The following is a 15,108-nucleotide window of genomic DNA, read 5'->3' as shown; positions in this document are numbered from 1 at the left end:
TGAAAGTAAATGAGTGCAGGATTGGTATAACTGGGCATTTAATTGTGAAGACAGTGGACTAAACACTGTGCATTGTGAGACTCAGAGGGCTCACACAGGGCAAATCAAAAAGCAGGCTATTGAATTTTGTGTCTGCTGAATCTTTTGTTTCACGTAGTCAGAGCAGCGATGGTTACTCAGGCAGATCTCACGTGATGAAACAGGCATAGGACATGCCGGCCTTCATCGGTCAAGGCACAGAGTACAGAACTCAGAAGGACGCAAGCAGGATGTGCTTTTCTCGGAGACAGAACAGGCCAATTCAAGATCTCAGGAAAGATGTGTTATCATTGGAAGGCGTTCAAAGGAGTTTCGGGAAATGATTCCAGACCACTTGAAGGCACTGGGTCTATACTTGCTGGAAACTAGGGGTATCAAGTAGGGGGAGAATCTCATTGAAACCTATCGAATGTTGAAAGGCTGTGGCAGACTGTGTGTGAAGAGGATTTTTCCTATACTGGGGGAGTCTAGAACCAGAGGGCAGAACCTCAGAATAGAGGGACATCCATTTGAAACTGGAGGATTTCTTTTAAGTTAATTTTATTATCAACATACATATCTGTCATATTTTATTTTAATTTCACAGTACATGCATGTCCCTAAGCCACTTCGAGATTCATTTTCCAGCAGGAATGCACAGCAAATCTATAAAATAGTAACGATAATGGGGTAAGTGTAAGAACCATTAAAGTACTAAAGACAGGAAACTGTTCAAATGTAAATAAATAGCAATAAATGACGAGAATGTGAAGTAACAGGATAAGGAGTCCTTAAAGTGACTATTGGCTGAGGAAACATCTCAATGGATGGGCAAATAAGTGTAGTTATACACTTTGTTCAAAAGCCTAATATCTGCGGTGTAACAATTGTTCTTGAACCTGGTGATGCGAGTCCAGAGGCTCTTGTACCTTCTACCTGATGGCAGCAGAGAGAGTAGAGCATGCTCTGGGTGGTGAGGAACTTTGATGAGCGATGCTGCTTTTCCATGGCAACGTCTCATGTCGATGTGCTCAATGGTTGGGATAGATTTACCCGTGATGTACTGGGCTTAATCCACTACCTTTGTAGGATTTTGTTTACAGGCCATGATTCAGCCGGTCAATACACTATCTAGTACATATCTGCAGAAATCTGCCGAAGTTTTAGATATCATGCCGAATATCTGAAGAACCCTCGCAAGGCGGCTGAGCCCAATGGAGTACCTGGTGAGGTTCTGAAAACATGGGCTAACCAACTGACGGGGATCTTCTGAGACATCTTCAGTCTCTCATTGCTACAGTGGTAAGTTCTTATCTGCTTCAAAAGGGCAACAATTATACCAGTGCCCAAGAAGGGTAGCGTGAGCTGCCTTAATGACTATAGTCCAGAGGCAATCACGTCCACTGTGATGAAATGCTTTGAGAGGTTGGTCATGGCTACACTCAGCGCCTCTCTCGGGAAGGACATAGAGCCTACCACCACTAGAAGGCTACAGTAGATGCGACCTCAATGGCTCTCCAGGCAGCCTTGGAACACCTGGAAAATGCAAATACCTATACAAGATGCTGCTTACTGACTATAACTCAGTATTTAACACCATCATTCCTACAGCCCTGATCAGAACGTTACAGAACTGAGGCCTCTGTATCTCCCTCTGCAACTGGATCCTCGACTTCTTAGCCCACTGCTCTACTCTTTCTGCACCCACGACGCGTTGCTAAGCACAGCTTTGATGCTATCTATAAATTTGCCGATGATACATTTGTTGGCAGAATTTCAGACGGTGACAGAAGGACGTTCAGGAGTGCAAAATTCCAGTTGGTTGAGTGGTGTCGCAGCAACAACCTGCACACAACGTCAGCAAACCAGAGAGCTCATTGTGGACTTCAGAAAGGGTAATGAGAGGGAACATAGACCTTTTCTCATAGTGGGATCAGAGTGGAGTGCGTGAGCAGTTTCAGCTTCTGGGTGTCAACATCTCTGAGAATCCAACCCGGAGGCAACATATTGATGCCGCATTAAAGAAGTGGAGACAGCTGCTATATTTCATTCAGAGTATAGAAGATTTGTTTTGTCAACTAAAGCACTCGAAAACATCTACAAATATACCGTGAAGAGCATTCTGATTGGCTGCATCACTGTCTGATAGTAGCAGGGGGCGCAACAGCGCAAGATCGAAGTAAGTTGTAGAAACTTATAAGATTAGTCAGCTCTATCATGAGTATAAGCCTTCGTAACATGCGAGACATCCTCAAGGAGCGATGCCGTAGAAAGGTAGTGTTCATCACCCAGGACATGCCCTCATCACGCTGGTACTGTCCGGAATCAGGTACCAAAGGCTGAGGGCACGCACTCAGCCATTCAGGAACAGCTCCTTCGCCTCTGCCATCCGACTTCTAAATGGACATTGAACCTATTAACTCTACCTCACTACTTAATAAAAAAGTGTTTCTATTTCTTTGCACTGGTTATTTGTAACTTAATTATTTAATAACATATATTTAGTGCAATTCTGTATTTTCACTATATTTATTGATCATCTATTTCATGATCCTGCTGCGGTAAAGTTACCGAATTTCACGAAATATCCCGGTGACATCAGAGTTGATTCTGGTTCTGATACATTTAAGTTGAGATGGGGGAAAATGCAAAGGAGGTGTGAGAGCCAGGTTTTTTTTTAACGGAGTGTGGAGCATGGGATGGTGGTAGAGGCACATACAGAAAATTTGAAGAAGTGTTAAGTGAGGCACATAATTTTACAGTGTGGAAGAAGATTAAAGGAAGGTGTTTCATTTTAACGAGTGCTAGGTGCTTGGAATGCTCTGCCGAGGGGAGTAATTGAGCCAGATATATTAAGGTCATTTGAGAGAGTCGTAGATAGGCTGGGGGATAACACAACAGTGCAGGGATATGAGCTGTGCAGTGGGGAAGGTTCGGAGAGAGTTGGGAGGCAGAGAGCGCAGGGAGCGCACACAGGTGGAGCGGGCGTGGGAAGGGTCTGGGAGCATGGGCTAGGAAAGCGCAGAGGGCAGGGAGCGTGGTGAGCGCGGGATTTCAGGATCACGTGGTGAGCGCGGGACCGGTAAGCGGATAGAGTGCGGGTGTGGCGAAACGAGATCTTGGGCACTGTTGCAGTACACGGGGTGCATGAGGCAGCAGTAACCTCAGGCAACTGTTTTCCTCAAATGAGACTCAAGTCGAACACTAAGAGAAGAAGTTAGAGCAGTTCCTGATTCAATCACAGTCACACACAATGAACTGACTGGCGACAGGTTGAATAATCAGTCTTATTTCTTACTGTCTCTCTGCATTGGGGCAACGATGATTCTAAAATCACACGTCGGGGCAGTGTCCGAGATTGCTGCAGATCCAGGGTCTTTCCCAAGAGCTTTTGTCAATCTAACATCACTTTATTCATCAGAATAGGGAATGTATCACCCTCACTGAAGGGAGCAAAAGGATTCTCTCCACGGATACTAACACCCGGTACACGGTTGTCCTGAATTGAGCTCCCAGGGTCTCCCAGGGAAAAACTGCACCCAGATGTCCGGTGGAATTACGCTGCTGGACAGGAGACGGAATTACGTCCAAATGAAGGGTCACAGCCGTAAACGTTCATTGTGATCTTTCCTATAGATGCAGCATAGTTCCTCCTGTATTTTGTCTGTGTTGCTACATGACTGCGGGACACTCTGACGTCACATAGTGCTCAGCTGGAGCCGGGGTCCATCAGAACCGTGTGGGATGAAACTTGGATTGCGGCCATTAAAGGGGAGGGCGGACGTTAAAGGGGACGCCGGGAAATCGGCCAAAGCGTCCCCATCACGAGGTTGGGGATGTTCACCCATTACGATGTTCACAGGTCCACTCTTACTTCTGGTCTGAGTTCCTGCAGAGGCCTCAGTTCCTTCTTCCCAATCCAACTGAACTGATTGTACCGTAACCTAAAACAGGTGGAAGAATGTAGATGAAATAAATAGATTATACAACAGTGTCAGTAACAGGGGACTGGGGTTAATGTTTCAACAACACTCACAGACAAATATTACCAGAAAACCCGCGGATCCGCTGATATTTTATCACATTGAACATTAACACAAACACTCACCAGATCCGTTCCAGACTCGGGAGGGTCAGTATGAGGCAGCGGAGAGCGGGGACAGATCCGTCTGTCAGCGAGTTGTAACCCAGGTTCAGCCTCGTCAGTGATCGGTTTGTCCTGAGAGCGGAGGCGAGATCCTCGGCACCAGAATCTGTGACACCGATATTGTACAGCCTGGAGATGAGAGAGAGTGAGGGTGAAGGACACAGAGAGACAGGAGACGGTACAAATCCCCAGTGTTTATCAGTAACACAATTACTCATCACATTAATGTTCAGTATAAGACACCCAGTGACTGTAAACACAATCTCCCACAGTATGGTACTTACTCCAGTTTCTGTATTTTACACTCTGGGTTCCTCAGAGCCGCAGACACCAGTTTCACTCCTGAATCTCCCAGCGCATTACCACTCAGGTCCAGCTCCGTCAGTGATGGGTTTGTACTGAGAGCGGAGACGAGATCCTTGGCACCAGAATCTGTGAGACGGACCTTCCTCAGACTGGAGATGAGAGAGAGTGAGGGTGAAGGACACAGAGAGACAGGAGATGGTACAAATCCCCAGTGTTTACCAGTAACACAATTACTGATCACATTAATGTTCAGTGTTGGACACCCAGTGACTGTAAACACAATCTCCCACAGTCTGGTACTTACCCCAGTTTCTGTATTTTACACTCCGGGTTCCTCAGAGCCGCAGACACCAGTTTCACTCCTGAATCTCCCAGTTTATTGTCACTCAGGTTCAGCTCCGTCAGTGATGGGTTTGTACTGAGAGCGGAGACGAGATCCTCGGCACCAGAATCTGTGAGACCGACCTCCCTCAGCCTGGAGATGAGAGAGAGAGAGGACGAAGGACACAGAGAGACAGGAGACGGTACAAATCCCCAGTGTTTATCAGTAACACAATTACTGATCACATTAATGTTCAGTGTCAGACACCCAGTGACTGTAAACACAATCTCCCACAGTCTGGTACTTACCACAGAGTCTGTATTTTACACTCTGGGTTCCTCAGAGCCGCAGACACCAGTTTCACTCCTGAATCTCCCAGGTCATTACTACTCAGTCTAAAGACAAACAGACAAATTGATGAACAAAGTGATTCAAACTGTGGGTCTGAGGGAATTTCTCTCACTCGGATATTTCAGGAAACATTAAACCCTTCAGTAAATCACTGATCAGAGTTCCCATCACTGTCAATGTCCCTCACTGCCCAGCTCCAGGGTATTCACCGAATGTCGGTAATTTAGTCTGTCGGCGTGACCCTGTAAACTCCCCACAGGGTAAGATGGTCAGGTGGAGCAGGAATGAAGGTTAGGGGAAAATCCCACAGTGAGGAGGAGTTGTGGATGATAAAATATCAACGGGATGGCGTGAGGGACCCCCACCAGCATAATAGGATGGGGAAGAGAGATCCCACCCGAGGAGGATGTAGGGAAGAGAGATCCCACCCGAGGAGGATGTAGGGGAGAGAGATCCCACGAGGAAAGAGGATGGAAAAGAGAGATCCCACTTGAGGAAGGGGGATGGGGAACAGATCTCAGAGGCCCAAGAGGGACGGGGAAGAGAGGTCAGAGAAGAGGATGGAGGAAGCAGGAAGAGACATCTCACAGGAGGACAGGAAATAGGGAAGTGAGGTCCCACAAGAGGAAGGGGGTGTGTAAGAGAGGATGTGATGCAGATGTAGGTCACACGGAAGGGGCAATTCTGAATTGAAACAGATATTCCAGAGAAGAGTTGCCCACATGGGTCTGGGTATCTTGTTGTGAGCAAAGACAAACAGGTGGAGTGATGGAGATAGTGACACACGGGGAAGGCAGGGAGAGGAGGCTCTCACGCAGGTATCTCTCTCACTCGGAATGGGACAGTCCGGTGACCCTCTTTTGTTCTTTATGGGGAAGAGAGCATGAAGCTCCGAATCTCCTGCTGCAGTCAGTATCTGTCTGGGTGTAAGTAGCAGATAGAAGGAATACTGTCACAGCCAGAGAGAAACACGGCCATGCCTATGATTTACAGCGATTCAACCAATGCTCGTTGATCACTGATCTGCTGAAGTCTCCAAAATCTCTTCGCATAAACCCACAACCCTTGCTTCCTGGTGAAATTACTGACCAATTCCCTGGTCATTCAGAACATAGAACATAGAATTCTATAGCACGTTACAGGTCCCTCAGCCCACAATATTGTGCCGAGTATGGAACCTGCTCTCGAAGTTGCCCAGATTTCCCCTACGGTATAGCCGTCTATTTTTCTAAACTCAATTTACCTTCCTTAGTGTCTATTAAAAGGCACTTTTGTATCCAGCTCCACCACTGTCACTGGCATTGCATTCCACGCAGCCACCATTTTCTGTGTGATAAACTACCCCTAACATCCTCTCTGTATCTGCACCTAAGCACCTTAAAACTATGTACCCACTCGTGTTAGCCATTTGTGCCCTGTATCTATCTAAGAGTCTCTTAAAAGACTCTATTTTGTACGCCTCTACCACCCACTGCTCTTTGTGTGAGAAATTTCATTTGACATCACCCTTTTACCGACATTCAAGCACCTTAAAACGATGCTCCATCCTGTTAACCATTTCAGCCCCGGAAACAAGCCTCTGGCTATCCACACAAACAATGCCTCTCCTCATCCTATACACCTCGATCAGGTCACATCTCAACCTCCTTTGTTCCAAGAAGTAAAGACCGTGTTCACTCAGGCTATTCTCATGAGGCATGCTCTCCAACCCAGGCAGCATCCTGAATGGTCCCTGAAAATTTGACACACTTACGCTGTACATTTCCCTGAGAATATCTCCTCTCAATTTATGATACCATGTAAGTTCCTGCCTAATAGCATCATATTTCCCTCTACCCCAATTAAATGTTTTCTCAAATTGTCTCTCCTATACCTCTCCAGCGCTATGGTAAAGAAGATAAGAATTGTCATCACTACCTCCAAAATACTCTCCCACCGAGAGATCCGACACCTGAGCAGGTCCATTTCCCAATACCAGATCAAGTACAGCCTCTCCTCTAGTTGGTTCATCTACATTTTGCGTCAGGAAGCCTTCCTGAGCACACATAACAAACTCCAGCCCATCCAAACCACTTGCTCTATTGGAATGCCAGTCAATATTAGGATTGTTAAAATCACACATCATAACAACTCTATTATAATTGCACCATTCCAGAATCTGCCTCCATACCTGCTCCTTGATGTCTCTGTTACTGTTGGGGCCTATATAAGAGTAAAGTTATTGTCCCCTTTCTGATTCTGACATCCACCCACAATGACTGAGCAGATACTCCTTCCATGGATTCCGACTTTCCTGCACCTGTGACACTATCTCTTATTAGCAATGCCATGCCCCCACCTCTTCTGCCTCTCTCCCTGTCCCTTTTGAAACACCTAAAGCCCGGCACACTCAACAGCCATTCCTGCTCCTGAGACATCCATTCTCTGTAATGGCCACAACGTCACAGTTCCATGCATTGATCCACGTTCTCAGTCCATCCGCCTTGTTTATGATATCCCTTGTATTAAAAACGACACATCTCAAACCATCAGGCTGAATGCATCTTTGCTTTATGATCTGCCTATCCTTCCTCAGAAACTTCGTACAGGCTGTCTCTGCTTGTGTGCAAACCGCCTCATCCTCCCCCTCTTCACTTCGCATCACACCGCCGAGAACATCTAGTTTCAAACCTCCGTAATAACATTAGCAAACCTTCCCGTCAGGATATTAGACCGCTCACACTCAGGTGCAATGCGCCCTTTTAGTACTGATCACACCTGCCCCAAAAGAGGTCCCAAAGTTCCAGAAATCTGAATCCCGGCCCCCTGCTACAATCCTTCAACCACACATTTATCCTCTACCTCATTCTATTCCAATCCTCACTGTTGCGTGGCACAGGCAGCAATCCCGAGATTACTAACCTTGAGGACCAGCTTCCTAACTCCCTGTGTTCTGCTTTCAGGACCTCTTCCATTTTTCTACTTATGTCTTTGGTACCAATGCGTACCACGACCGATTTCAGGATACAGTATTTTGAACACGTTCAGAACATCACAAACCCTAGCACCTGGGAGGCAAACTGTGTTTCTTTTAGGCGTCCACAGGATCTCCTATTTGTTTTTCAAGTATCGAATCTCCTATTAATGCTGCCATTCTCTTCCAGACCTGCCACTGTTGCTTCCCCCAGGTTGTCGTTCCTCACACCAGTAGTCAAAATGGAGTACTTATTGTTAAGGGGGATGGCCACAGAGGTGATCTCCATTGCCTAAGGCTCTCCTTTCGTTCTTGTCACAATCTGGACAGTCTGGTTTTCTCCAGTGTTTTCCCAAATCCTTTACTATTGAAACAACACAAAGGAACAACTTTACAGTTCAAAGTGATACATAAATTAAGTTACCCCAACTCCTGGCACTTGTGTAGCCCGGGTCCCAGACGCTGGATTTCTTCACACTGAATGTGGCAGTACTGCAAGTCGAGGTGTTTTATTGTATCACAGTGTCCGATGACATGAGACAGGACCGCGCAGTCAATCGGGGTCAGTGTCATTCCACTGAATGAAAGTGTTTCCACAGATCCCAGTGTGGCCTGAGCCAGTCCACGATTCTGAGACTCAAACAGGTAGTGCAATGTATTCAGGAAGCTCCTTTTGCCAGCTTTATTCCATGTGTATCGAACCTGGCGTTTAAATTCCTCCTTCACCCAGTCAATCACCCGGCAGGTTGTCTGATGAGGAAATGGACCCAGAAACTCTTCCAGGCCCCGAGTTGTCATTGGGGAGGAGAGACCAGCAACAAAACGGAGAAATACCTCAAATCGTCCATCTGTAGTGCTGTGGGCTTCAGTGAGGAATTTCAAGATATCCCTGGGACATATAGTCAGGAATTGTGCGACTGCAGCTACAAATTCTTGGACGGTGAGGTGTGGGAATGTGTACACCACGCTCCGGGCAGAATCCTCTCTCTCCAAAAGCTCCATCAGGAACCCGGACAGGAACTGGGAAGGCTGCAGATTGTAGTTGATCAAATCTCCATCTGTAAACACAATCTTCTTATCGGACACTCCTCTGAAGGCCATCTGACCGACCCTGAGTAACACATCACGGGGGTTCTCAATCTCACGGCCGTGGTTTTTCAGGATGTTGTAAATACAGTAGGAGTACAGTTGGGTGATGGTCTTGGGAACTCGCTGCGGGTCCCTGACTCTTTGTGTGAAGAAGGGGCCCAGTGCCAGAGCGAGGATCCAGCAGTAGGAGGGGTTGTAGCTCATGGTGTACAGGATCTCGTTCTCCTTCACGTGTTTGAAAACAGCTTCTGCCACTGTCTGATCTTCAAAATGCCTGATGAAATATTCCTTCCGTTCCTCACCAACAAATCCCAGGATTTCAGCCCAAACACCGATCTCCGCCTTTTCCAATAAATGTAACGCAGTGGGACGTGTGGTCACCAGCACTGAACACCCTGGGAGCAGCTTGTGCTGGATTAAACTGTACACAATGTCAGACACCTTGCACCGGAATTCAGGATCTGTGCATGTGTACTGAGGTCCTGTGTCTCTCCGACTGTCAGCAAAATCGATTCTGTGCTCGAATTCATCCAAGCCATCGAATATAAATAGCAATCCCTCTGGGTTCTTCCAGACCTCTCTCAGGATATTCCCAAAGTAAGGATACTGATCCAGAATCAGTTCTTTCAGGTTTATTCTCCAGTTAATGGAGTTTAAATCTCGGAATTTGAAACTGAAGACAAACTGGAATTGTTGGTATATTTTCCCCGTGGCCCAGTCATAAACAATCTTTTGTACCATTGTTGTTTTCCCGATCCCCGCGACTCCGGCCACTGCTGCCGAACTCCCAGATTTAGAATTACTCCGGGAAAAGCTGCTCTGGAACAACTGATCAGTCAGGATTTTTTCCAGCTCTCTGCGGAGATGTTCCTCTCTCCACTCCTCGTGGTCTCTGCCTCTTGCCAGCAGCTCATGTTCCACCAGTCTCCGATCTCGAACAGTAGAAATGACTGTGAGCTCAGCGTATCGATCAACCAGCTGGAAAACCTTCACCTTCTCCCTCATCAGGATTGTGTTCACTCTCAGTGTTTCAGTTTGTGTCCGCAGAGTCTCCTTGTGTTTCTGTTGAACATCTTAGGACATTAAAAAAAACAGTTTGTAAGTGTCTATTGTAATGTTCCTGAGCTTTCCAAAACATTTACTCTCGATAAAACTTTGCTGAAGTTCAGGCAAAATTCTGATATACAGTGCTGAAAATGAATCCTTGAGCAAAATAATTTCCCCGCCCATTGGTTTGACATCTTTCCTCAAGGTTACATTTGCACTACCCCCCCCCCCCCCCGCCCGCCGATGAGGTCAACGCGCACAATCCTGGATAGTTCACTGTTGTGGTTGTACTTTGAGTGTGATACACAATCCCTTCACTGGTTATCCTCTGCAAAAGAGGGGATATTGTACTGACCTTATTAACCAAGTCCACAATCACTCTACTCCTTCACTCCTGCATAACACATAACCTTCAATATTTCTTTCATCCATGTTTTTCAGAGTCTCTTAAATGACCCTAATGTATCAGCCTTAGCCACCACCCCAGCAGTGCTTTCCGGACACCACTCCTCATGTAAAAAAATAAAGAAAACTACTTTTGACATCTCCTATTAATGCCCCTAATATACAGTAAATGCCAGGTTCCCGCTGGACCGATATTAAACAGTGGAAAGTGGGAGTGTTGGTGCATAGTTCGCTGAAAGCAGCATCTCAGGGAGTTGCGATGGTGAAGAAGGCCAACATCAGTCAGCACATTGAATACACATTGCAGTTATAAGATGTTGTTCGGGACTCACGTTTTCAGATTTGGTCACCTTGTAATAGAAAAGAAAATTTATTCCTTATCCAGTCTGAGCCAGGAGTGGTATTAAAGCCTTGATAACCTCTCCACAGCCACCTCTTCTCTGAGGACCCGATGCATGGAGGCTGTTCTGGGTCACCGCACTGTTGGAGATTCCCAGGAGATCTGCGTTTTGCCATTGGATGCAGTGATGTTAGACTTCCTAACCTGGGATTCATGGTTCCATATGGATCCCTCTGCCTTCAGTTAGTTTAGGAACTGGCAACTCTCAGGGCTTCTCGTCGGCGCTGCCGAACGCAGAATTCGCAAACTTGCATCGTCCCCTGCGGCCGGCCAATGGACTTACCTTGGACGGTTCTGCTCGAAAGCTGCAAACGTCGCTCGGTGCTTGAGGGCGATGGTCCTCCAGACCCAACAACAGAAACCTGATTCCAACAAAAGCTAAGCAGGCGTACATATTCACAGAGAGAAATAAAGACTTTGAGGTTTCTATCCCATCGCTTACCTTTCAGATGTGCGGGCACTTCAGATAAACCCCGCTCAGTGTCCATGTAGGCGAACTGGGCATCACCTGTTCAAACAGATTAACCTGTATGAAGTCTGTTCTGTGTAATACTGTAAATTTATCAGCATTTACATCTGTAACACACAGTGTATTGTTCACCATACCACGTTCCCATATTTCATTCAATATTCTGCTCAGCTTCGGTAAATGGTGGTGTAGTTTCACAAAGGATTCCCACATCACCCTCCGGGCCCCGGAGCCCTTCTCCATCACCAGATCCAGGAGGAGTTTGGAAGCGCCTGCTCGGTTTCCCTTCTCCGCCAGCTCAGTCACGCTCTGTAATGAACAATGGGGAATATATTGAGGAGTGGAGGGATGGGTACAAATCTACGCCGAACATGGACTGACCCAGCACATTCTACTCGCCAGAGAAATCTAACAGCCATTGAAGTGTTCATAGCAAGGAAAGTATCTAAAAAGAAGCGAGTGAGGTCAGTCGGGACTTCCTGCGCCACAGATTGCGGGGAATCCTCCACTTGGCAAGGTTTAGGCAGAGCAGACATAGTGTGAGTGAGTCAGAAATAGAGAGGGGAGTTGAGGGTTTGTGTCAGAGAGGGTTCAGTGAGGAGAGGCGGAGGCTTTAGGTAGATTTTAGATAGTATTTTCCCTTCCGTTTCATGGTTAGAACAGTGAGAATACCAGGCAGGATAGTGGAATGCTCTTCATACGGGGTGTGGCAAAGCAGGGAGACCGCCAGTGTCCCCGATAACTACACCTTCAGGAAATTGCATCCAGCTGCAGCTTCTTACAGACTGTGATCAGGAATTGGAGCTGGAGCTGGTTGAACCCAGGATCATTCAAGAGGATGAGAGGTTGACTGACAGGCTATACAGGGATGGAGCTATACCTAAGGCGCAGGACACAGGTAACTGAGAGGCAGCCACTGCAGGAAACTCCTCTGTAACAGGTATACAGGTTTCTGTTTCGGGGTATGACCTAGCAGAGGAAAGCCACGGTCACTAAGCCTCTGATACCGAGTTTGGTTTTGTGACTCAGAACGAGTGAGAAGCGTGAGCTGAACTAACAGGGGGAATTCCGCGGTTAGGAAAACAGACTGGAGGTTCTGTTGACGAGAACAATATTTCTGGATGGTGTATCAGGGATATCTCAGTTCGAGTCTGAAACTTTCTTAAGGGCAGTGTGAGCAGCCAGAGGTCATGGTCCACGTTGGTACCAATGACAAGAGTAGTAAGTGTGATGAGGTCCTGCAAAGTGAGTTCATGGAGTTAGATGCTAAACTGAAGTGCAGGAACTCCAGGGTTGTGTTCTTAAGATTGCTACCCGTGCCCCATGCTGGGGAGGACTGAAATAGGACGATAATATAGTTTAACGTCTGGCTGATGAGATGGTGCATGACCGAGGGCTTCAGATGTTTGGATGTTTGGGCTCTCTTCCAAGGAAGTTGTGGCCTGGACACCCGTGATCGTTTTACACCCGAACTGGAGGCAGACTGATACCCCTGTGGGAAGGGTTGTTAGCGCTGCATGGAGAGAGGGGAGGTGTCAAACTTGAGTTGCAGGGGGTGAGGAACCAGCATGGATGGTGGAGTGGTTGTGTGGGAAAGATGTTGTTAAGCCAACATACAAAGTCAGGAAACTAAAGGATGAGAATTGTTTTTCCCAAAATACGTATTATTTCAATGCAAGGAGTACTGTATGAAAGACAGATCGGCCTAGCATGTGGATCAGCACATTGAATTACAGCATTGTAACCATTGTTGTGATTTGGTTGGAGGAGGCGCAGGATTAACAGCTCAGCATTCCAGTGTTCCGTTGCATTAGACACGATTCGATAGAGTGGGAGGGATTACAGAGGGACGGGTGGCATAACTAGTCAGAGAAAATGTCACTGCATTGCTCAGACAGGACAAACTGGATAGCTGGTCCAATGAGACTACATAGGTGAAACTACGGATTAAGAAAGGGATGACCATGTTAGTTGGATTATATTATAGAGCACCCAATAATCAATGGGATTTAGAAGAACAAACGTGCAGGGAGTTCACAGAAACAAGAAACATAAGATTCTGATGGTAGACAATTGACTTTCCATTTATTGACTGACTCACTGGGTTAAAGGGCTGGATGGGATAGTGTAGGTCAAATGTGTCCAGGGAAGTTTCTGTAATCGATATATTCAGGTCACAACTGGAGAGAGTGCATTCTGGAATCCCTATTAGGGAACAAAACAGGGCAAGCAACAGAGGAGTGTGCAAGAGAACACTTTGGATCTGGTGATCATAATAACATCAGTTTAACAATCATTATGGAAAAGGATGGGTCTGGTCTTTGGGTTAAGACTTTAAATTGGAGAAAAGCCAATTTTAATGGTACCAGAAAGGATCTGATGAAAGTGGATTGGGACTGGTTGATTTCTGGTACAGATGTGCTTGGTAAGTGTAGGGCCTCCAAAACCTATATTTTGAGAGTACCGAGTTCAAATACATAAATGACCACAAATGAAGAGTTTGAATGTTCCCGACAGAATAAAAGACAAGGGTACCTTCGTTTAGGGAATGTTGTTTTCTTCTTTTTTTTTTAAAAAAAGAGATATCAAGGCCCTGAGCATATCACAAGTATAGGCTCAAAGGATCAAATGAGGCATTTGATGAGTACAGGAAATGCAAGAGTTACTACAGGAGGAAATCAAGAGGGCGAAAGTACAGCCTGAGTTTGCTACAGCAGACAAGGGAAAAGAGAACCCCAAATCCTTCATCAAATGTATTTAGAACAAAAATATTCCAACGGTCTAAATTGGTCCTCTTGAAGCTCAGAGTGGGCATTTGTGCTTGAAGCTCAGAGTGGGCATTTGTGCTTGAAGCTCAGAGTGGGCATTTGTGCTTGAAGCTCAGAGTGGGCATTTGTGCTTGAAGCTCAGAGAGGGCATTTGTGCTTGAAGCTGAAGTAGATGGGGGAGACTTAAAATGGATTTTTTACAGTTATATTTACTCAGGAGACATACAGCATCTTTAGAGTGAGGCGGAACTGCAGTGAGATCATGGACTCTATACAGAGGAGGAGGTGGTTGCTGTCTTGAGGCAGATTAGGGAGGGTAAATCCCCAGGGTTTTCCTTCATAATTTGTCTGAGGCGAGTGCAGAGCTTGCAGGTGTTCCAGTAAAGATATTTAAAATGTTAGATGCAGAAGTATTGGAGGGTAGATAATGTTGTTCTGCTGTTTGAAAAGGCTGTAGAAATAAGCTGGGGAATTATAGGGTCGTGAGCCTGACAACAGTGGTGGTAAAGTTATTGGTGGGTATTCTAAGGGACTGGGTATGAGTATTTGGATGGACAAGGATTCATCAGGTATAGTCATCACTGATTTGTACCTGGTATATCTTGTCTTACCAATCTTATGGTTTCTCGAGGATGTTACCAGGGGAGCAGTGAAGGCAAGTGAGGGATGTTGTCTACATGGACTTCAGCAGGGCCTTTGACAAGGTCCCTCATGGGAGCCTGGTTAATAAGGTTAAGTCGCTTGGCATTCATGACATGGTAGTAAGTTAGTTTAGATATTGGATTCGTGAGAGAATCTAAAAGAGGCAGTAGAGATTCTCTGACTGGAGGTCT

General features: G+C 46.3%; 1 protein-coding gene across 7 annotated transcripts in view; it reads right to left on the bottom strand.

Annotated features, from left to right (window-relative positions):
• Positions 1-571: 571 nt before the first annotated feature.
• LOC140208237 (NACHT, LRR and PYD domains-containing protein 3-like) overlaps positions 572-15,108 on the bottom strand; it is a 31,261-nt gene continuing 16,724 nt past the window's right edge. For all 7 annotated transcript variants that reach the window (XM_072276757.1, XM_072276761.1, XM_072276756.1 and 4 more), the window contains 8 exons: positions 11,645-11,816; positions 11,481-11,546; positions 8,522-10,259; positions 5,102-5,188; positions 4,776-4,946; positions 4,450-4,620; positions 4,127-4,294; positions 572-3,962 (listed from right to left, as the gene is read on the bottom strand). In XM_072276757.1, the coding sequence (XP_072132858.1) occupies positions 3,875-3,962; positions 4,127-4,294; positions 4,450-4,620; positions 4,776-4,946; positions 5,102-5,188; positions 8,522-10,259; positions 11,481-11,546; positions 11,645-11,816 (2,661 nt within the window). In that variant the 3' untranslated portion in view covers positions 572-3,874. The remainder of the gene's footprint in view (positions 3,963-4,126; positions 4,295-4,449; positions 4,621-4,775; positions 4,947-5,101; positions 5,189-8,521; positions 10,260-11,480; positions 11,547-11,644; positions 11,817-15,108) is intronic.

The sequence above is a fragment of the Mobula birostris genome, chromosome 13 (assembly GCF_030028105.1).
Source record: "Mobula birostris isolate sMobBir1 chromosome 13, sMobBir1.hap1, whole genome shotgun sequence".
NCBI classification, from domain to species: Eukaryota; Metazoa; Chordata; class Chondrichthyes; order Myliobatiformes; family Myliobatidae; genus Mobula; species Mobula birostris.
The sequence above is the reverse complement of the archived record's forward strand: the minus strand, read 5'-3'. Positions and strand labels throughout refer to the sequence as shown.